The 23230-nt window shown below is 35.9% G+C and overlaps 1 protein-coding gene across 1 annotated transcript in view; it reads left to right on the top strand.

Annotated features, from left to right (window-relative positions):
• The window catches only part of LOC113050571 (cAMP-specific 3',5'-cyclic phosphodiesterase 4B-like), a 171622-nt gene that overhangs the window by 39157 nt on the left and 109235 nt on the right, over positions 1-23230 (top strand). The window contains exon 3 of the mRNA XM_026213660.1: positions 9522-9760. Coding sequence (XP_026069445.1) covers positions 9522-9760 — 239 coding nt within the window. The remainder of the gene's footprint in view (positions 1-9521; positions 9761-23230) is intronic.

Below are 23230 nucleotides of genomic sequence, written 5' to 3' on the forward strand. Positions count from 1 at the left end.
AAAACTCCCCAAGCTACCTTCAAGGACCTACCTGTGAGGTAAGACTCAAACCAGTTTAATGTAGTTTTGTTGATGCTGAGCAATGAGACGGTGGAAAGGAGGATTTGATGATTATCAGTTTTGAATGCAGCAGATAGATCTTGGAGAATGAGAACTGAAGATTTGGACTCAGCACTTGCATTCCGTAGCATTTCAGTGACTGACATCAAGGCGATTTCAGTTGAATGTCCACTTTTAAATCCAGATTGGTTATTGTCCAGCTGGTTATTCTGTGAGAGAAAGGAAGACACTTGGTTAAAAACAATGTGATTTTGCTATGAAAGGAAGGAGAGAAAAGGGCCTGTAGCTTTCAACAAGTGAGGTCTATTGTAGTTTTTTTAAAAGCAGTTACTCCTAGCCTTCTTGAATGTGCCGGGAGAAAATGCCTATGAAAAGAGATGTGTTTATGATATGTGTGATTGAATGCAGAAGTGCAAGGGAAGTAGCTTGTAGGAGATGTTAGGGGAGTGGGTCTGGAGGTGAGGTGGTAGGGTGGGTGGAAAGAATATGTTTAGATTCTTCATCTTCTGTAAGAGGAGAGAAGGAAGAGAGAAGATGGTCAGCTGTGTGAGTGTTTGCTGAGAGATCCTGGATAAGTCGAGCCAAGAACTGACTGCTAGTGGATGTGGTTTTGTTTGTGAAGTGATTAGTAAAATTGTCAGTAGTTAAAGAGATGTTGGGAGGTGGCAGAGGGTGACAAAGTATTGCATGTTTTGAAGAATTTACATGTGTCTTATGCACTGTGAATATTGTTATGGAAGAAGGTTGGCAGCATGGACTTTGGTGGAAAATGAAGATAGACTGATACCTGCTGAGATCAGATGAATCTATTGATTTGTGTCATTTTTCACAACAAGCCCTCACAAAGGACATCAGTTAACAAGGGGTTGGAGGGAGTAGCACGTGCTGGTCTGGTGGAAATAAGACAGATATTGTCTAGGCAGCTAGCTGTAGTATATGTGGCACAGTTCACATCTAATGATGAGAAGTGTGTAGGGGTGGTTAGAGAGGATGATTCCACAGAAGAAAGTCAGGAATGAGACCGGTGGTGCAGAACGAGGTAGATTAAAAGTAATAAAGAAATTATGTGAGACATGAAAGGGTTTGACCAAGATGTTATCTGTGATACAAGTGTAAAGATGAGGTTGAGTTGGTTTTCTGATTTATGGGTACCTGTGATGTTGAGCCGCCAAAGTTGAAAGAGGCTAGGAGTGGAAGAGAAGTACAATAAGAGAATGATACTACTGTGTCTTGTCTGTATCGTTGCTTGGTTGAGTTGCGCAGGTCGAGTCGCAGATCTTTACCTCATAGGTCTTCCTCTACCTCGATCTTTACCTCATCGGTCCTCCGCGCCAGCACATTGACTTCACTTAATTACACAGCTTAACCGACTTGATTGAATACAGCTGTCCACGCCTTTCTAATTAACACAGCAAAGCCTATAGGACAGGAATGGCTTGAAATGAAAACTTCTGTGGTGCAGTTTGACCCTTTTCGCAAATGAACAGGTAACATATATATATATATATATATATATATATATATATATATATATATATATATATATATATATATATATATATATATATATATATATATTTTTAGATTCTAATTAAAGTAAACAGAAAACAATATGTACAATCAACAAAGTTTTAAATAAAATAAGCAGTAAATGAATTAAACTAGCAGATATGTATTCTAAACGACAGAAACATAAAACTGGTATTAAGCAGAAAAACTCTTGCAGTGCCCACTGACAAATCGCTTTGATGCACATGATAAAGAAATATGCAAGAATGAGAAAATAAAGCACGGAACATGCTTGATGTTAAAAAGAGTTATTAAGTGCAATGACCTATGAAAAGCTGTGAAAAAGAACTTAATGCGATACACACTGACTGACCACAAAGATGCACATTTTCAGCAAATAAGATGAAAATAAAATTTAAAGGCAAAAAACTAACAAACATGAAATACCGGTGGGTCAGGCTAATGTTTTGAAGTATACTTCTCACCAAGTTCAGTCAACAAGTTAGTTATTTTACCCATTATTTGTGAATGCTGTGTATTTTTATGCTTATTAGGCTATCACTCCTATGTGCCATGCTATTTGTATTGTGCAACGATTGCTGCCTATGTAGAGCATGCCAAATTACTCACTTATGAGGCCCAGTTAGGATGCCGCCGAAAGAACTGCCTATTGTGTATTGTGTCTGGTAGTCCTGGTTTCCTGCTCAGCCATGAGATTGATGGGCACAGATCCAGCTACAGTGCTCTACTCTTGATCTGCTGAGCCTTCCTCTATGCTTTCTGATTTCCTTGCTTCTTGCTTCTGCGTTTGCTCCGTCCTTGTCACACATTGATGCTTGACAAACCCTCTTGTTAGCAGCAGGATATGTGATAAAATACATGTGTTCTGTTGTGCAATCTTGTGTCTGGCTCATCTGATAAAGCCTCAGAAACAGTGACATAAATATCAAACAGCAGCAGGATTTTTTTTTTTTTGTAAAAATAAGCTTACATTTGTAAATTATTAGTAACATTATATATGCCAGTCCTGTCCATAGCATTCTGTGTTTTGCATTGAATATTTATTTATGACAGTTACTTCTGGTCCTTGATTTGATTGACAGAGTTGTATATCAAGACAAATAGAGTGTAACAGCTGGGTTCTCTTTAGGGAAATTGATTTTACGACATAACAGAAAGTCATTTATTCTGCTTTGGCTTTATTTTTTGACATTCATTTGTGGAATAAAATAATAGTATTTTTATACTATTAAGTCAGTCAGATGTTGATTCATTAAACCACTCTTTGCAATTCGGTTTATTCAATGATTGACTGAATAAACCTTGTGAATTCATGAGTCTTTTAGAAAAAATGATAAAAAGAACCCAAGTCAGTTGCTTGTCAGTTGAACTACTGTCACATATATTTTTTTATTTTTGCATGCAGCCCTCAAGGACAACTTCTTAAAAAGTTTTTGTCTATTATGCAGTCTATTTTTGTCTATTATTATGCAGTACAGTCTCATTTTTGTCTCCTCATATTCAGTTCAGACTGCAAACTCATTCATAACTCGTAAATATGAGGAAACACTGGTATGTCCAAACATACAACGCCATATAATAATTACAGTAATAAAAGTAATAATGGTGGTGATATTATGACAACTCATTTGTAAGCCACTTTGGATAAAAGTGTCTGCTAAATGAATACATGTAAATGTAACTCAGTATCACAGAATTCATTTGGTCAAAAGTAATTACATTTTGTAAGATCATTTAGTAAGATAATTTTGATCTAAGTAATTCCAAACTTTGGAGGCAAACAACGACATTCTGTGATCAAATACAATCAACTTTTTAACATACTCCATAGCGGGACCCAACGCATTTAGTTATAACTGACTTTTAGTTTGCATGGTTAGGATTTATCATGGATTCCCTGCAATTATAGCTTAAAATTTGAAAAGTGTTTTTATTTTTCCAATAATAATTACAGATCAAATATAAAAATATTTGGTTATTTGTGCACACACCTAAACAGTAAATGGGTATACTAATTAATTTATAAATTTTTAATAGACCGCAAATAAGAAACACTAAGTAGGGCTGTTGCCAGGAAATGGCAAACGAAACTTTCGACTAGTTTTCTCAAGCATGTTGCCAAATAACGTGTACCTTGAACGTACTCTGTCTATGCCCAAAATTTATGAAAAAATGTTTTTAGTGGATATCAACATTTTGTTCAAGAAATCATGAAAATATAGAGTAACAATTTTTTTCTTTCAATTGATTTGAGTCAGTTTGGCATCAAATGTAATGTGATTTTCGGCAATCAAAATCTGGCAGCAAGTATAGTTTTCCGCTTGCATAACCAATTCATGGATAGCTTTACTTGAGTATGAAATCATCCACAGGCCAGCAAACCAATGAGAATGTGCAACAGTAATGACGAGTCATAGCAGTAAATGGGATTTGAATCCCTCTGTAACTGGTACAGCTTTTGAGAAAATGTCCGTTGTTTGGCTAATAAATGTATAGATTTATGGACAGTAACATACGTATTCCCAATATTAATATTGATTAGGCAGTCTGCAAACTCATTCTCACAAATTGCTTGGCTTTACAGAGCAGTAACAATATATGTATGCTTGACTTTTAAAAAACATTTCATGTCTGTTGTATATTGCTTGTATATTGCCTATGTCTGTTGTATAGGTTGTTTTATAGTTGGTGGCCTTTGCTGGTTGCCCTTTTGTCATGTCAGGGCCTTACATAGCTTGCAGCTGGGCTTGCTAGAGTTTAACCTTGCAGGCCTGAGAGTTTGTCCTTGTGTGCTTTCAGATGGAAATCTTTGGGGTGGTCTGTGCAATAAAGTGTCCCTGGTCTATGTGTAGTTCAGACATGAGGTCAAAAAGTACACTTCTGTTTCCAGTTAATTTGTGTGCAGTGGGGACACAGTGTGGATTCTTTCATGTCTGTCCCTGTCTGCATGTCTCTTTGGATACTTTTCTTAGTCACTCTGCTCTAATGTTCTAACAGTTTGCACTCTTTGTTTAGGGATATTTACCCCTCCAATTGACTGTGTTGTGATGTTGCTTCTGTCTAGTTTGAGGTATCTCTCTGTTTGTGTTTCAGTAATTTGGCTTGGTCAGCTTAGTTTTTATTAATAAGCCATGTATTTGACTAAGTCCTTGAAAGCTTTAAACTTTGTGATGGAGGGTTTGTTTGTCTCTATTTTTAAGTGCATATTAAATGACTATCAGGTATTAGTGGATGCAATTCTTGTTCTGTTGCAGGCATTATTTTGGGTCTGCTCAATTTATTGAACTCTTGGTTTATGAGATGAACCCCTGAACTCACATGAATAGTGTGATGTCTCTGTCTCTCCAGTCACATTTAATCTGCTTTGGGATAATGGCACTAATATTGTTCTCTGATGTCCCCAGTTTGTGTATGTGAAGTTTTATCTCAGAATACCTAATAGATAATTTTTTATAGCTTGTTGAAATTGCCACATTTGGGGTTATTAGTTTTTGTCCCCTTTAAATGAAAATGAACCACTGCTCCCGCCTCCCTTTTCAGACAAGTTTGGAGCTCAGTGTTGTCCACTGTTTCCCACAGTAACATGATATTTAGCCCCTTAAAATGAAAATTTTTAGCAGGGCAATCCCATCAAAAACGTGTATTTAACCCCACTGGAATGTAATTTTTAATGGGGGATTCCCCTCAAAACAGTTTTGCGTAGCAATTTGGCCGGTTTTGTTGTGAAAACCTGGCAACCCTGGCCCGGAGCTTCAAGAGCTCATGCTTGTGGGCATCGCGGTGTTACAGTTGCCCAACTCCAGCGCAGAACTGACCCTCATATGTGAGGCAATCTGGTGTAAAATGGTAGCACTAATGTATAGGTTTTTTGTTTTTTTTCGAAAATGAAAGTTAACAACCATGTCCTCAGCAGTCTATGAAGACTCCTATGTTCGTTGGTGCATCCCAACACACTAGGGATGCACCGAAATTTCGGCCACCGAAAATTTTCGGCCGAAAATGGCCTTTTCGGTTTTCGGCCGATAGACTTTTATCACCGAAACAACACGGCCGAAATGTTGTGATGACGCAAACAGAAACCGCGACCTGCACGTGCACCTGCATAGCAAAGACCACGAGCTCCCCGCGACATTCACTTCACACCAGTGAGAACATTCTCTCTCTTCTTACTCCTTTATTCGCAGCACTAAAACGTCTCCTAACAAAGAGATTAAGACGGACCACGAAGTAAAAACAAAGAAAAGTACAGTCTTATAGAGTCTGTTAGCACACGTCTCACTGAGATCTTGTCGGATCCTCTGCACTTCATCGCGAATGTGCTTGATCCGCGTTATACAGACCATTACTTGTATGCGGAAATAAGGCAGCGCGCACGAAAAATGATCCAGGCCGCGCTGGATGCGGAGAACCCGCGTGGAGACGGAGAAGCGCCAAGCGCAGGAGACAGATAAGAGCGCAGAAAAAAAGACTGGTCTCTGCACCAGATGAGTGGCATGCACCATCGTTGTCTGATATGTTCAGTGGAATTCTGCAAGAAAGTGCCTCAAATAATAATAATACGTTGGCTATTTTGTTCTTATACACACACACAAACATATATACATACATAATATCAGATTGTAGCCATATGCTAGATTTTCTGCTAGATTTCTGCTTTAATTTGTTAAAAATGTTTATTTATGCCCTGGCCCTATTTAAATACACTCTCTCAAATATTTCTCAAATGTCAGGCAGATGACAAGCTCAACTGCTCAACAGCTAGATGGTTATCTGTCTGAAGTCTCCATCCCCAGAAGTGATAACAGTCTTGCCAACTGGAGAAGTAATGCACTTTCTAGTCCTACATAGAAAAATTTCAAATACACTTCACCTAAATGCACTTTGTTTTTATGAGAGAACTGTTCATTTTAAAACCTTTCTGCAGGCCAGTAGGCCTGTACATTATTATTAAATATACACATGAGTGGGATAAATTTTTTGTTTGAATTTTATTTTATACTGTGCATTGTTGCAATGTGCTTAATAAATATTTACATCATTTGTAATTATGTATTTTTATGTTTTTTGTTTTTTTTATAAGTTATGTAATTGTAATTATCTTTGAAACTTTAATATTAATTTATGCAATTGCAATATCTTAATTTTAGTAAAGTTAGTACACGGTCATAGCAATAAATGCAATGGTACTAATAATTGGCATAATTTATTTCGGTGTTTCGGTTTCGGTTTTCGGCCTTGGTTTTCTCTTTTTCGGTTTTCGGTTTCGGCCAAGAATTTTCATTTCGGTGCATCCCTACAACACACAACACGTTTAATGGCTCTTTGGCGCTGATATTGTACCTCCAACAGCTACAGCAAGAGAATAGTAATGGCGGACCCTAACCCTAACCCTATGTCATCATAGTAGTGAGAAACCTGAAACTGCTAGTGTGGAGAGACTGTTTATGAATTATTGGCATTTTAAAACAATGAGTGGTTGGATTTTTACCATTATAGGCTTGTTGTTTTCACCAGTGTTTGGAATAACGGCGTTTAAAAGAACGGCGTTAGGTAATGACGTTATTTTTTCAGTAACAGGGTAATCTAACTAATTACTTTTCCCGTCGTTACAACGCCGTTACCATTACTGAAAGTTAAATGCGGTGCGTTACTATGCATTGATTTAATAAACTATACAATCCGAACGCACCCCTGGCTCACACAGCGAGTGTGGAGGTGGGTTAAAAACGAGATAAGCGATTATGATTGGCAAAGGCAGAGTCATGTGTTTCATGGTAGCCAATCAAAGCCAGTGTTTTTACACACATGCCGGCACACGCGGCAGCGCCAGCAGCACCAAACACACACACACGAACACATAACACACATGCAACAGCTACACAGAGATTCGCAGCAGCAGCAGATATGGCGAGTCAGGAGCAATCCGATGAAAAGTTGGCATTTTCAAGGTGGAGATATAAGCGCTACTTCAAATTCATTGTGGTCAAAGGCAAGAACATGCATTTAATGTGTACATGTAATGTGTGACATGCATCTACAAAGCTAGTGGCCAAAAACACTTTTCTTACAAAGATAATACTTGAAGTGCAGGATAAAACTCTTGCTGTCTTTTGACGTGCAATACATATTGAAAGTTATGTACAAACACCTGTCCGTTCTACTCATTTCAACTGACTTGTGAAAACTGCTAAAAAAATAAAATAATTGACATATAGCAACTTTTTTTTTTTTTAAATAGTTACTTTCCCTGGTAACGAGTTACTTTTATTATAGAGTAATTCAGTTACTAACTCAGTTACTTTTTGGAAAAAGTAGTGAGTAACTATAACTAATTACTTTTTTAAAGTAACGTTCTTAACAGTGGTTTTCACACACTGCAGCCATTCAACTGTGTTCAAACACCTTATAAAAGTAATTTTTGCATTCTATGGCATGTTTAAAGGTACAATTTGTAAGATATTTGCAGTAAAATATCCAAAAACCACTAGGCTAGTGTTATATATTTTGTCCAGCTGATTACTAACAATATCTCTAATGTTTTCAACTACTTTGTAAATCATGAGAAAATTCCCATTCTAAACAGTGACACGGGGCAGTGCAGTCGCCTATCAGTGTAATCAGTAATCTACTCGCGCAAATCGTTGAACTCGCATTAAATCATTTTTAAATCATCTGGAGGCTCCCTTTAATAGTGTGCTGATGCCCTCCTGTGGGCCCTGGCCCTGTGGTTAAGAACCCATGGTCTATCTATGTGCATGTGTCTCTTTGCAGGTATAATGAAATGCTTTTACTTTCTTTATACATCTTTGCTTGCTTTACTCTCTGAAAAAAGGTATAAAGCTGTCACTGGGACGGTAGATGGAAAAGCCAAAAGGTACATCTTTCTCCCTAAATGTTACATATTAGTACCTTTTGACAGTTATGTACTTTGTTATTGAGAGCATTTGGTGTCTTAGAAGTTAATGGTTTACATGTATATGTGTGATAAAGAAAGAGAAAATATTGTGTTCGCATAACCTTAGTTAAGAATACATCAGACTGATTCAAATTGAACTTGAACCAGCAAATATGAGTCATTTGTTGGTGAATCTGACTACTGGTTGTGTTTATGTATTTTTTTTTTTTTTTTTTTTGTGCGTGTGCACCTCATGGGGATGACTAAACTGAAAGAAGTCTGCTTGTCATGGTTTTTCAGTTCACACAAATGAACAGCGTGTATGTGGGAACACAGCGGTAAAGGAAAATTTATTAGAGCAACCACTGCATGTATCAATCAATGCAGTGCTTCTCATATCTCAGTCCTGTGGGGGAGTTTTTAGTCTTTCCCTTTCCTCACAAAATGTGCAATGGATGTATAATGGTAATCCATTGGATTTTAGGTGGTAGTACTTTTGCTAAGCAGTATTTTAATATTCATCTAAAAAATAAATAAATACATAAAAATCACAACCGTACCATATCACATTTTCGTGCTTGTTTTTAGTATTTGTAACGGTGCTTGATTGATTACTGAATATATTTGACTGTGAAGATTTACCTGACACGTCTAATCCAAATATTTGAAATATTTATCTTCTACGTTCCCGCTTTTAGAGCTTTTGTTTGTACAACAGACTTCTATTAAATGTCATTTTATGTGTTTTCAAAAGAACAGAAGTTGAATGTTGAGTGAAAGGCGCTGGCACCCTCTAGTGGTGTGAAATTCTTTACAATGTTTTCATTTGTCTTATTTATTAAAATTCCATAGTCCAGTGAAAGCAATTCCAATTTTTACCCTCTTGTTTATCTTTCTTTCTCACTTTTTATTTACATTTTTATTGCATTTATAGAACTCCTGTTTAACTGGTAGAACATGTACAATACAGCCATCAAATAGCCTTAGCTGCTGACATTTTTTTTTTACCATCTACTTACTTCGTTTCTCACTCCAGGACAGTACAGAGCCTCCGGACTGCAGACTAAGTGAATCTTTCACCTCTTCGGGTTGCACGCTGGGGGTGGACCTGCGGCGAGGACGGCGCCGTTTTTCCGGTAACCTACAGTTGCCTCCTTTATCATGGCGGCAGACGGAGAGGTCCCGCAGTCCAGATGACGAGATCATGGCAAGACCAACCACACTCCCCTTCGTTACACCCCCTCGCATTGACATCACACCTGTGGACAATGAGTGGTGAGTACATGTCAATCAGCTCCTTTCATTGCTCCTCCACTTTCATTTCAGAAATCTATCTTAAAAATGATGTGTGTAAAATATTGGATGTTAAGGAAATTTCTTCAATCTCAGTTTAAAATGCAGTGACAACTGTTAGTAGGCATTTTGTATGTTTTAGTAGTTTTTTGTCTTGAAGAGTGTAAACACTATGGTTCTGTGGTTCATTAATAGTATTGTTTGAGGCGCTTTAACAAACCTGTTTGGAAACCATTCATTTTGCAAATCTTTGTGAGCAGGTTATATTAGCTTCTATATTATATGAAAATGGGCTATATAATACACTTCCATTCAAAACTTTGGGGTTGCTAAGACTTTTTGTTTTTTAAGTTTTAGAAGTCTCTTCTGCTCACCAAAACTGCATTTATCTGCATTATTACAATTGTAAATAACTGTTGTCTGTTTTAATATATTTTAAAATTACATTTATTTCTGGGATGGCAAAGCATAATTTTTATTATAGTATTTATAGTTGTTCATAAATCATTCCAATATGCTTGGCTCCCATTTATTGCTCAATAAACATTTCTTCTCATTATCAATGTTGAAAATATTTTTGCTGCTTAATATTTTATATGGTGATAATTTTTTTCTATTTATTTGATAAAAAGAAAGTTCAAAAGCACAGCAATAAAAATATTTTGTAACATTTTAAATCTTAATGACTCCAGAGTGTTGAATGATAGTGAGTATTACTGTATTACTATATAAGCATTTTGGTTTATTTGGTCTTGTCAGGTGCCCCCTTAAACAAACAAACAAACAAACAAAAAATTAGCTGTAAAAGTGGGGTTAATGTTTCATTAAAACAATGCTGACAGCATGCTTAGGCCTTTAAAGCCCCTATGGACAGGTGTTGAAAATTAGCACATGTGCTATAACACTTTAAATATTGCATCTGGTTTGTCCAATGTTTTTGCTATGTCCATATTAAATAAATAAATAAATTAATTAATTAATTATATAAAACCTGTTAAAATACATGGGTGAAAATACTTCTTTTTTTTGGTTGCTTTGGCAGTGTTACTTTTGCTTAATTTATTAATAACTTTCTAATATTAATTGAGAGGAATTGACCTCATCCTTGTGGCATCTCTCAGTATCAAAATTCACTGCTAATTTGTTTCTGAAGTTGATTCTCATCACTCATGAATTGCATAATGTTCTTTTAGTTATGTAGAAGTGTCTGCAAAGCTGGTAAATAGTCATATTATACACTTTTATTACATCAAGGATTCAATCACCCAAAAATGAAAATACTGTCATCATTTAATCATTCTCAAGTTGTTCCAAACCTGTATGAGTTTCTTTCTTCTGTTGAGCACAAAAGAAGATATTTTGAAGAATGTGGGTAACCACACATTTGACGGTTGCCATTGGCTTATATATTCAAATTATCTTATTTGTGTGTGTGTGTGTGTGTGTGTGTGTGTGTGTGTTCAGCAGAAGAAAGAAACTAATAAGGGTTTTGAAGGTGAGCAAATGATGACAGAGTTGAAATTTTGTGGTGAACTATTCCTTTGTACTTGTATGTCTTAGCATCTTCAATATATTACATATTAATATTACAGTGGCTGCCCACTGCTCCGGGTGTGTGTTCACAGTGTTTGTGTGTGTGTGTGTTCACTGCTCTGTGTATGCACTTTGGATGGGTTAAATGGGTCACCATACTTGGCTGAATGTCACGTCACTTTTACTTTCATGTATCGATTAGTAGTTGTTGTCATTGTTTGCCAGTGGAGAGCAGCATTGAGACTAAAATACATCATGGATCCCATTCTCAGATGTTTCTGTGTGTGACACCTCTGGTTTAGTTAACCTCATGAGCATTCATCAGTTTGCCCCCTAAAAACACACCTGACCCACATTTGTCATAAAATGTAATAAAGTAGGCCACAACGGACCGATATTCTTGACATCTCACAGGAAAAGGCAGAATTTCAGTGGCTTAAATTTAAATCTATTTGTCACAAAAGCTGTAGTATGACTTCATTCCAGTTAGAATACTGGATATAGAATATAAAATAAAAAGGTACAAAGCTACTAATCCTTTAACTTGGAGCTTAACAGTCCCAGACATCCTTCATTTCAATTATATGGTAAAGAGTGGCCAGAGTGATTCTGGCTATTACATTTTGTTTCAAAATAAGTCGAGTTTATGTTAACAACATGAAGTTGAGTAAATGATAAAATAATAATTATAGAATTTTTATTAATATAAATATACTGGTTCTTTTTCACTTCTACAAAGGTTTGTATATGCACATTATACAACATGAACACACACACACACATAAAGGTATATATCTATATATATACATTAATGTTTATTTGCCATATCTCTCTCTGTGTGTGTGTGTGTGTGTGTGTATATATATATATATATATATATATATATATATATATATATATATATATATATATATATATATATATATATTAGCATTTGTTATTTGCCCTGCTATCTCACACTCTTGCATTTCTGCTCTTGTTGAGCTGTCCGTTTGATGTGTGTGTCAGGAGAATCAGGAGACAAGGTTTAGAGAAAGTGCTATATTTGGAGCACAATTATTTTCCTGCTGATGTGACTCCATTGCAGATTGATCTGGGAGCTCCCAGGTGGCTTGTGGGATAGCTTTATGGACAAGGCATAAGCAATGATGCTGGAGGACAGACACTACAGGGCACTGAGCTGTCTGCCAAGCAAATTCATCAGTGACTTTACCCACTTTCTTGGAACTGAGCACTCAATTGTGGGTGTATGTGTGATCGTGAGAGAGAAAGAGAAATTTCTGACATCAAGTCATGCAGACAGTGTGAGGCAGAGTCATTCAGAAGTCCCATTGCACAAGACCCCAGGGCAAGAGACCTACTCACGCTCTTGTGTCCGGGTCAGATCGAGGTCTATTTAGTTCTAATCTGTCACTTTCCTGCAGGATGAATGGCTATATGATATAAGAACACATCTGCCTCTGTGACTTTTAGTCATCAACATCTCTAAGAAATATTACTATACTGATCCTGAAATCTGCATGACTTTGTTTTCTGAGGAACACAAAAAGAGAAGTTCAGCAGAAGGTTGTAGCTGCTGTTTTCTTTTCAACAAGGCGTGAAAGGACAATATGTTGGCGTCAGATTTGCACTCAGAAGTGAACCACTTTACTCAGTTAAATCTGACAAATCCTCCTTTTGGGGACATCCTCATTTGTTAAAAAGATACAAAATTACATTTTATTTTATTTAATTTTTTTGTAAACTGAAGAAAGTGTTCTCTCTTTGTGTGTGGGCATGTTTTTGTGACATATCAGGACACAACTTTGTATAATGACATGGATATGACGCAGGTATTACAAGAAGAGGGTGACTTATGAGGACATAACCCATGTCCCCATTTTTCAAAATGTTTATAAACCACAGAATGAGTTTTTTTGAGAAAGTAAAACTGCACAAAGTTTCCTGTGAGGGTTAGGGTTAGATGTAGGGTTGGTGTAGGGCCATAGAATATACAGTTTGTGCAGTATAAAAACCATTGCACCTATGGGATGTCACCAGAGGTTTAGTGGTAAAAAAAAGAGGTGGGTAAACTATAAATTCTGGGTGACCACATTGTGGTCACGGTAAGGTGGTCCACTGCCTACCGGTGTAGGGGTATCCTGATGACATCGCTATAGGCTATCATTTGATATTACTACCAAGAGTATCACTGGTTATTCCCTCATATAGGATTCAATTCATACATTACATTAATCTAAGTGTTTCCCCAAATGCCCAGGATTGGTCCTCAAATGGTCCTCTCATTTTGTCCACAGCTCAAAGATATTCAGTTGACTGTCACAGAGGAGAGAACACACTAGAACATATTCACATTTAACAAGCTGGAATCAAATATTTTTTTTTACTTTTGTCTTTCATATATTTTATCAATGACACAGACTGCAATGACACAGACAGCTTCATTGCAGAAGGACATCCTTTTGGCCATGTGGTTCACGTGAGATGATGGACAGCTTTACAAACTAATGATATTGCACTGATGTCATAGCTGACGCGAATCAATAAGAGGGGAGAGTAATCGCTAGCTCTGTTAGCTGTTTTAGTTCTTCAGATCGCATAAATCAGTGTAAAATGAATAGAAATGATATTCTGTATGATTAAATATTTTACAAACATGTCATAAAATTATTATCTCTTCAAATGTGCGCACCATTGGACTATAGCCCTGGCGGATCGTGGATATTGTATGTATACGAACACAAATAAACCGGAGATGAGATGAATGACTGCTGTATGAGTGATGATTTCTATTCAAAATAATGAACGTTATTATTAGGGCTCAAGCCTGGAGGGCGAGAGCCCTATTGTTTTCCTTAGGATTATTAGGGCTCAAGCCCGAAGGGGCGAAGAGCCCTATTGTTCTTCTAAGGATTATTCTTATTATTATTAGGGCTCAAGCCTGGAGGGCGAGAGCCCTATTGTTTTCCTTAGGATTATTTTTAGGGCTCAAGCCCGAAGGGGCGAAGAGCCCTATTGTTCTTCTAAGGATTATTCTTGTTATTATTATTTTTATTTTTTATTAAACCTTCCGGGGTGTTTTGGGGGCCTTAACATGCTCAAAAACTCTTGAAAATTGGCACACACATTGGAATCTGCGGCCATCAGGACGCCGCAGAGGCTGGGACCCGGGCGTGGCACAGGGGCTCTACAGCGCCCCCTGGAAGACAGTCAGAATTCTTGAACCATAGCTCACACACACTTGCATGTATTTATATCAAACTCGGTACACTTATAGATCTCATTGAGCCGAACAACTTTCACACTTTATGTCATAGGCTCCGCCCAACAGGAAGTCAGCTATTCAGGGCTGTTAAAAAAAAGCATGCTCTGGAATTTGAAATACTCCTCTGAGGTTTTCAACCCGTTCGCCACGAAACTCGGTGAACATGATCTCAAGACATTGAGGATGAAAAATTGCGAGGGGATTTTTGATATCTCGAACGGTTTGCCCGTGGCGAGGCATGGAACTTATGGCGAGAAATGAGAAACAGGAAATGTCTAATAACATCCACATACATTTCCTGAATTTGATCAAACTTCATGGGTTTGTTCGTTGTATGATACCGATTGTATATATGTGGCTATTAAGAGTCAACGTTATAGCGCCACCAACTGGCAGCAGGAAGTGTGTCATTTTCAAAATGCTTTGAATTCAGCATCTTATTTTTACTCGATTTACTTAAAACTTCATCAGAATAATGACAAAACACGGCCGATGTAAATCTGTTGTGGGGATATTGATATCTGATATAGTGTTGCCATGGCAACGTGTCAAACTTGAATGTTCTGTTATGGTGAGTTTGAGGCAGACAACAAAGTCAGATTTACATGAAACTCAAAACACATATCAGTATTAGTGATAGCTAGACAATGGCAAAAGCTTTTAAAAGGGCGTGAAGGAGGCACTCTATAGCGCCACCTTTTGTCAAAAGTGGGGGGGTTAGTTTTAGCTACAGACACCAAACTTGGTACATAAATTGTTCTTTTCAAGACGGACAACTTTCTAATTCACAGTCATCAGCTACGATCAACAGGAAGTCGGCTATTTTGATTTGAATGTGTATTTTTGAGATTTTACAGTTGTGAATTAATGAATACTCCTCACAGGGGAAGTACACTATACACACCAAACGTTGTCTACATGAAGAAAAAACATCGAGGAACTTAAATTGCGAACAGATTTTGGTTAGCTTGAACGGTTTTGTCGTGGTGATTTTTTGAAATGACAGTAAAAAGTGAAACATTAATCGTCTTGTATTTTTAAATTGCAGCTTCCAAACCTTTAAAAAACATTTTTAATTTAGAAAACCAGTGATTCTGAGGAAATATGCATAGTTTCATGACTTTACAGCACTGTATGATTAAAAGAAAATTAAAAAACTGTCAGACATCTGATCTCACTCTGTCACTCTGTGTGCTGACTCTGTGTGTGTGTGTGAGTGTGAGTGGGGGAGGGGTGTGAGCTGAGTGGCAGACAGACAGAGAGAGAGAGAGAGAGAGAGAGAGAGAGAGACTTAAACATCTCTTTAATCACCAGAAAAAAAACTGTATTTTAAATAGTTATTTTTTTGTTGTTGTTGCTAATTGTGCTGTTATCATTACATCTTAAGAAATATCTTAGGCCTTATCCTTTTCTGACAGTTTCAGGGATTAAAAAAAATCCTAAAAAACCTTATTTGTGCTGCAAATAATAATTTCAAACTCATTTGATACTGACCTCTGTCACCCTGTGACATGACATTTATTTGAATTTACATAATCTCAAGGATGTAACAGTAAAACTGTTCAGCTCACAGATGAAGACTAAGCTTTAATGCAAGCAGAACTATTTCACAAATGCTTATAGGTTAATGAAATCATAACAAAACACTTTTAAATTATTTAAGGATTTGGTAACACTTTAAAATAATGTCTCAATTGTTAACATTAGTAAATGCATTGGTAACACTTCATAATAGCTGCAATTCTTAGCTAAGCATTAGTAAATAGTCAGTTCATGCTTTATATAGCCTTCTCCCAAAATTAATATTTTAGTAAGCATTTTATAAATACAGCTATAATTAAATTGTTCATGGTTTATATGCACATTTATTTTGAGGAGATTAAAGGCTGTAATCTCCCTAAAAAAAATGTAAAATAAAAAATAAAATAAATAAAATAAACAAACACAGAACTCATAAATATTTATTTCAAGATGCAATAAAAGAAAACTGTACACTTGAATTTATATATATATATATATATATATATATATATATATATATATATATATATATATATATATATATATATATACACACACACAATTGCATAAGTTTATATTTAAAAATGTTTAGCAAGTGTACAGCTAATAATAATAATAATGCATTTTATTTAGTTTTAGCTACAGACACCAAACTCGGTACTTAAATTGTTCTTATCAAGACGGACAACTTTCTAATTCACAGTCATAAGCTACGATCAACAGGAAGTCAGCTATTTTGATTTGAATGTGTATTTTTGAGATTTTACAGTTGTGAATTAATGCATACTCCTCACATGGGAAGTACACTATACACACCAAACTTTGACTACATGAAGAAACAACATCGAGGAACTTAAATTGCGAACGGATTTTGGTTAGCTTGAACGGTTTTGACGTGGTGATTTTTTGAAATGACAGTAAGAAGGGAAACATTAATTGTATTGTATGTCTAAATTGCAGCTTCCAAACACTTCAAGGCATGTTTTCATACAGAGATCAAATCATTATGAGGAAATATGCATAGTTTCATGACTTTACAACACTGTATGGATAAAAGAAAAGAAAAAACTGTCAGACTTCTCAACTGACATGATCTCACTCTGGCCACTCCGTCTGTGTGAGGAAAGGGAGGGGGAGAGGGAGGGGGAGTGTGAGTGTGAGGGGGTTGGTGACTGAATCTTTGGTGACTGACAGTGTGTGTGGATTGTAGGGAGGGGCTGTCTGGCAGAGAGAGGGAGAGAGAGAGAGAGAGAGAGAGAGACCTAATCATTCCTTTAATAATCAGGAAAAAAAAATCTATATTTTAAATTGTTATTGTTTTTGTTGTTGCTAATGGTGGTGTTTTTTTCCTTTCATTACAGATTAAGAAATCTCTTAGGCCTTATCCTTTTCTGACAGTTTTTGGGATTTAAAAACATCCTAAGAAGCCTTATTTGTGCTGCAAATTATAATTTCAAACTCATTTGATACTGACCTATGACAACCTGTGACATGACATGACATTTATTAATCTCATGGATGTAACAGTAAAACTCTTCAACTGACAGATTAAGCTGCAATGCAAGCAAAACTATTTCACAAATGCTTATAGGTCATTAAAATCATTACAAAACACTAATAAATTATTAAAGGGTTTGGTAACACTGTATAATAATGTCTAATTTGTTAACATTAGTAAATGCATTGGTAACACTTTATAATAACTGCACTCATTAGCTAAGCATTAGTAAATAGTTCATGATTATAAAGCCTTTTCCCTTAATAATAGTCATTATTAAGCAGGAATACATCTCTAATTACATTGTTATTGGTTTAAAAGCACATATATTACAAAGGAGATTAAAGTTTCAGTTGTCTTATAAAATAAATCAATAAACACAACCCAGTTTGATTCAGAATTCAGAAATATTTATTTCAAGATGCAATAAAAGGAAACTGTACACTTGAAAAGGTTTTGAGCGATTCTTGAAGGACTAGCATCACCTTCACTTGTACGATGGTTTGAGGAATATATCTTCCAGATAGTACCGCCGCTCCCTATATGCAGAGTATGCAGTCTTCGTAGAGCACCAACTCCCAGAGGGGGCACCAGTTGCTCAAAAAAAACAAAACAAATATGCGCCATTCTCCCATCCGCGTTCGCGACCACTCAATAGCATTTGAGAAGAAAGACTTGTAGTCACAAAACAATTGTAATGTGTTCATATAGGTGTCAGCTACAATGCACACCTTATACATTTTTTATACATTTTAAAATAAAGTGTTACTAAAGTTATATATATTGTTCTGTGTATGTGATTTCAAAGTCTAGATTGGTCGGATTAACCCTTTAACTGCCACATCCCTTAAACTTGATTGTCAGAGGGTTACTGTAAATGCTTATGCCCGCTGGGCACAGTTTTCCCGATGCCACCAGGGTGGCGTTGCACTGATGGCTTGAGCCCGACATCGCTGCTTGCAGCTATATTTTATTATTATTATTATTATTATTTTTTTTTCTAACGTTACGGGGGCTTTTGGGGTCCTTAACATGCTCGAAAACTCTTGAAAATTGGCACACAGATTGGAACCTGCGGCCATTAGGGTCGGGCAGAGACTGATACACGGGCGTGGCACAAGGGCTCTACAGCGCCCCCTGGAATACTGAGGGCCATATATCATACATACTTGCACGTAGACACATGAAACTCGGTACACATGTAGATCTCATTAAACCAAACAACTTTCGTACTGCATGTCATAGGCTCCGCCCAACAGGAAGTTGGCTATTTAGGGTTTATTATTCATATTTTTGGTCAAAGTTGTGGGGGCTTTTGGGGTCCCTAACATACTCAAAAACTCTTGAAAATTTGCACACACTTTGGAATCTGTGCCCTTTAGGAGCCTGCAGAGGCTGGGACCCGGGCGTGGCACAGGGGCTCTACGGCGCCCCCTGGAACACAGTCATAAATGTTGATGTATAGCTCACACATACTTGCACATATTCATATGAAACTCAGTACACATATAGATCTCATTGTGCCGAACAATTTTCGTATTGCATGTCATAGGCTCCGCCCAACAGGAAGTCAGCTATTTAGAGTTATGTAAAAAGCGCATGCTCTGGAATTTGATATACTTGTCATAGGTTTTTTACTCGTTTACCACCAAACTCGGTCAACATGATATCAAGACATTGGGGATGAAAAATTGCCAGGGGATTTTTGATATCTCGAACGGTTTGCTCGTGGCGAGGCGTTGAAATTATGGCGAGAATTGAGAAACAGGAAGTGTCTAATACCATCCACATACATTTCCTGATTTCAATCAAACTTCATCAGATTATTCATTGTATGATGTCGATCACATATATGTGACTATTAGGAGTCAGAGTTATAGCGCTACCAACTGGCAGCAGGAAGTGTGTCATTTTCAAAATGCTTTGAATTCAGCATCTTATTTTTATTCGATTTGCTTCAAACTTCATCAGAATAATGTTAAAACACAGCCGATATGAATCTGCTGGGGGAAATTGGATATCTAAAAATATTGTTGCCGTGGCAACATGTCAAACTGGAATACTTCTCAGGTGATTTTGAGGCAAATAACATGCTTAGAATTTCATCAAACTCAGAACACATATCAGTATTAGTGACAGCTAGACACTGGCAAAAGTTCATAAGAGGGCGTGGAAGAGGCACTCTATAGCGCCACCTTTTGTCAAAAGTGGGGGGTTAGTTTTAGCTACAGACACCAAACTCAGTACAAAAATTTTTCTCATCAAGACGGACAACTTTCTAATTTACAATCATCAGCTACGACCAACAGGAAGTCGGCTATTTTGATTTGAATGTGGATTGTTTTTTACATTTAGCTGTGAATTAATGCATACTGCTCAGAGGAGAGTAACACTATACACACCAAACTTTGTCTACATGTTGAAAAAACATTGAGGAACTTAAATTGTGAATGGATTTTGGATAGCTTGGATGGTTTTGTCGTGGTGATTTTTTTAAATGACAGTAAAGATGGAATTATTAATTTTCCTGCATTTTTAAATTCCAAACACTTCAAAACCTTTTTTCATACAGAAAAAAAGTTATTCTGAGTAAATATGCATAGTTTCATGACTTTACAACACTGTATGAATAACAGAAAATTAAAAAACTGTCAGACATCTCATATCACTCTGTCCATCTGTTTGAGTGTGTGTGCTTAGACTTCCATTGTCTGAGAGAAAATGCGCCCCTACAGGTGCAGTTACCGGACTTAAAAAGGGAGGAGACTGTCTTATGGTTTCACTTTTAAATCGGTTAAAATACAAATAAATACTTGGATTTAATTCACACTGACAAGCTAAACCAACATATATGATTATTATTAGGTCAGGGCTTAATAATTGATGTGTGGTCAGTGATACGTGAGAAACACGAGAGATGAATCACCGCTCTGAGCAGGAGCGTGTGGAATGATGAGCTCAGAAAACACGAGTTTATTCTTGTTTTATAGCTATTAAAAATAAAGTATTGCAGCGATATCACACAATTCACCAATTAGAACACACCAAGAGCTAAATTAAGATGTTTTTGAACTGTTTGTGTGAAAATGAAATATTCGCGGCTGCCTATATGAAATCACTGTCTCCGATCAGCGCGTACAGTGTCACAAGTTCAAAACTAACGAATTTATTCTTGTTTAAGAGCTTTTTAAAATAAATTATTGCCATAAATGCACACAATACATCCATTATAACACAACACGAGCTAAATATAGGTGTTTGTGACCCGTTTAAGTGTGCAAGACTACTTGAAAGCGCGACTGGCAGAATAACATATATCTCTCGAGCTGCAGGATTCTGCCTTTCGTCGTAAGAACGAACACATCACGGACAAGATTATTTCAAAATACATAATAGCTTGGCTAATATAAACGAAAACAGCCACGTGAACATAAACTGTTGAGAAATAAGTCTGAAGTGGATCTACTGGATTTTAATATTAAGTGACCGCATATACCTGCTTCTGTCTTCAATTTTAATCTATATAAAAAATTAAACTCATTCATCTTGGCTGCTTTTTTAATGTGTGTAGGTATTTATTTATTATTTTGCTCTAACAAGACTTAATCTATATTTAATTAAATCAATTACATTTTATTTTACATTTGATTTGTCCATTTCTGCATCTAAACGCCTAAAAACCTAAAACATGCTCTATTATACTATTGTTAGCAATTTCTTTATCTTCCAATTTATCTGGTGTACACGCTTTTATTTTCATAATAAACTCGTTTGTTAGATTATACACAGTTATAGTGGTCTATAATAAATATTAACAGGTTTTATTCAAGCTGTTTAGAATGATTGCGTAGGCTAATTTTTTTAAATGTAAATAAAAAAATAAAAATAAAAAAATAAAAAACATTGGAAAAGAATAACTGTTGTACATTTTTATACATTTTGTATAATTTCATAGTTTATGCATTTTAGTTATAAAAACAAATAAATTTAGCCACTCACATAGACATCTTAGGCCTTATCCTTTTCTGACAGTTTTAGGGATTTTTAAAAATCCTAAAAAACCTTATTTGTGCTGCAAATAATAATTTCAAATTAATTTGATACTGACCTCTGACATCCTGTGACATGATATTTATTTGAATTTACATAATCTCATGGATGTTACAGTAAATCTGTTCAGCTCACAGATCAAGACTAAGCTGTAATGCAAGCAGAACTTTCACAAATACTTGTAGGTCAATAAAATCATTACAAAACACTTACAAATCATTGAAAGGATTTAATAACACTGTAAAATAATGTCTAATTTGTTAACATTAGCAAATGCATTGATAACACTTTATAATAACTGCACTCATTAGTAAATAGTCAGTTCATGCTTCATAAAGCCTTGTCCCAATATTAATAGTCAGTAGTAAGCAGTTTATAAATACAGCTATAAATAGCTTGTTCTTGGTTTATAAGCACATTTATTAAAAAGGAGAGTAAAGGGTCAGTTATCTTCCTATGAAAAATAAAAATAAACAAACAACAACACAGATTGATACAGAACTCAGAAATGTTACTGTGGATTTATGATAAAATCAGCCTGTAAATGAATTAATTCTCCTCTAAGAAGACATAAGTAGTTCACACCAAACTGTTTTAACATGAAACCATATACTGAAGATGTTAAATTTCGAAAGGGTTTAGGATACCTTAAATGGTGTGGCCATAGCGCTTTATTAAAGTAACATAAAAAAAATACAATAGTTATTTTACTATATCTTTAACATTTTTAATTCCAACTCTTCATAATTTTTTATATACGTAGAAGTCATCATTTGAAGGAAGCACAGTAAGTTTCATAGCTTTATCATTTTCAAGAGCCAGCATAAAATTAAAATTATCATAACATATAAATCAAGCTTGCAATTCTTAGTACCAATAATGGCCACCAGATGGAGCTATAGGATTACTTTTAAATAATTATTGTAGAAACAAGTATAATGATTTAAATCATTTATAGAAATCTTTCAAAGAAAAATAATATGAATTTTATGTATTTTACTGATAAAATGACCCTCACTTAATTAGAATATCAAGCTGAAGTATTGTGAACTGTATATTAAGAATAATTCTTTATAGGCTTAGGGACAGATATGTTTTGAGTGACTCTTGAAGGATCAGCACCACATCCTCTTTTACCACTGTTTAAAGAATGTATCTTACAGTACAGGTGCGGATGAATTTTGAATGGCTTGAATGGTTTTGTCGTGGTGATTTTTTGAAATAACAGTAAAAAAGTAACCAGTAAATGTCTTTTATTGTTTTAAAGTGCAGCTTCTAAACACTTAAAAAAATTGTACACATAGAAGACAAGTCATTCTGAGGAAATATGCATAGTTTCATGACTATACAACACTATATGGATGATAGAAAATTAAAAAAAAAGTATCATACATCTGATGTCACTCTGTCCCTCTGTCACTGTGGGTAATGTGTGTATGTGTGTGTGTGTGTGTGTGTGTTAAGTGAATTAGGTGTGAAACTACCAGCGCCAACATTTTACAGAACTGCCACTTTCCTGGAGTCTCAGAATTACAATGTGTCAGGTTCTGAGAGATCTAAGATTCCAAAAATTATTTAATTAGAA

This window comes from Carassius auratus, chromosome 31 (assembly GCF_003368295.1).
Source record: "Carassius auratus strain Wakin chromosome 31, ASM336829v1, whole genome shotgun sequence".
Taxonomy (NCBI): domain Eukaryota; kingdom Metazoa; phylum Chordata; class Actinopteri; order Cypriniformes; family Cyprinidae; genus Carassius; species Carassius auratus.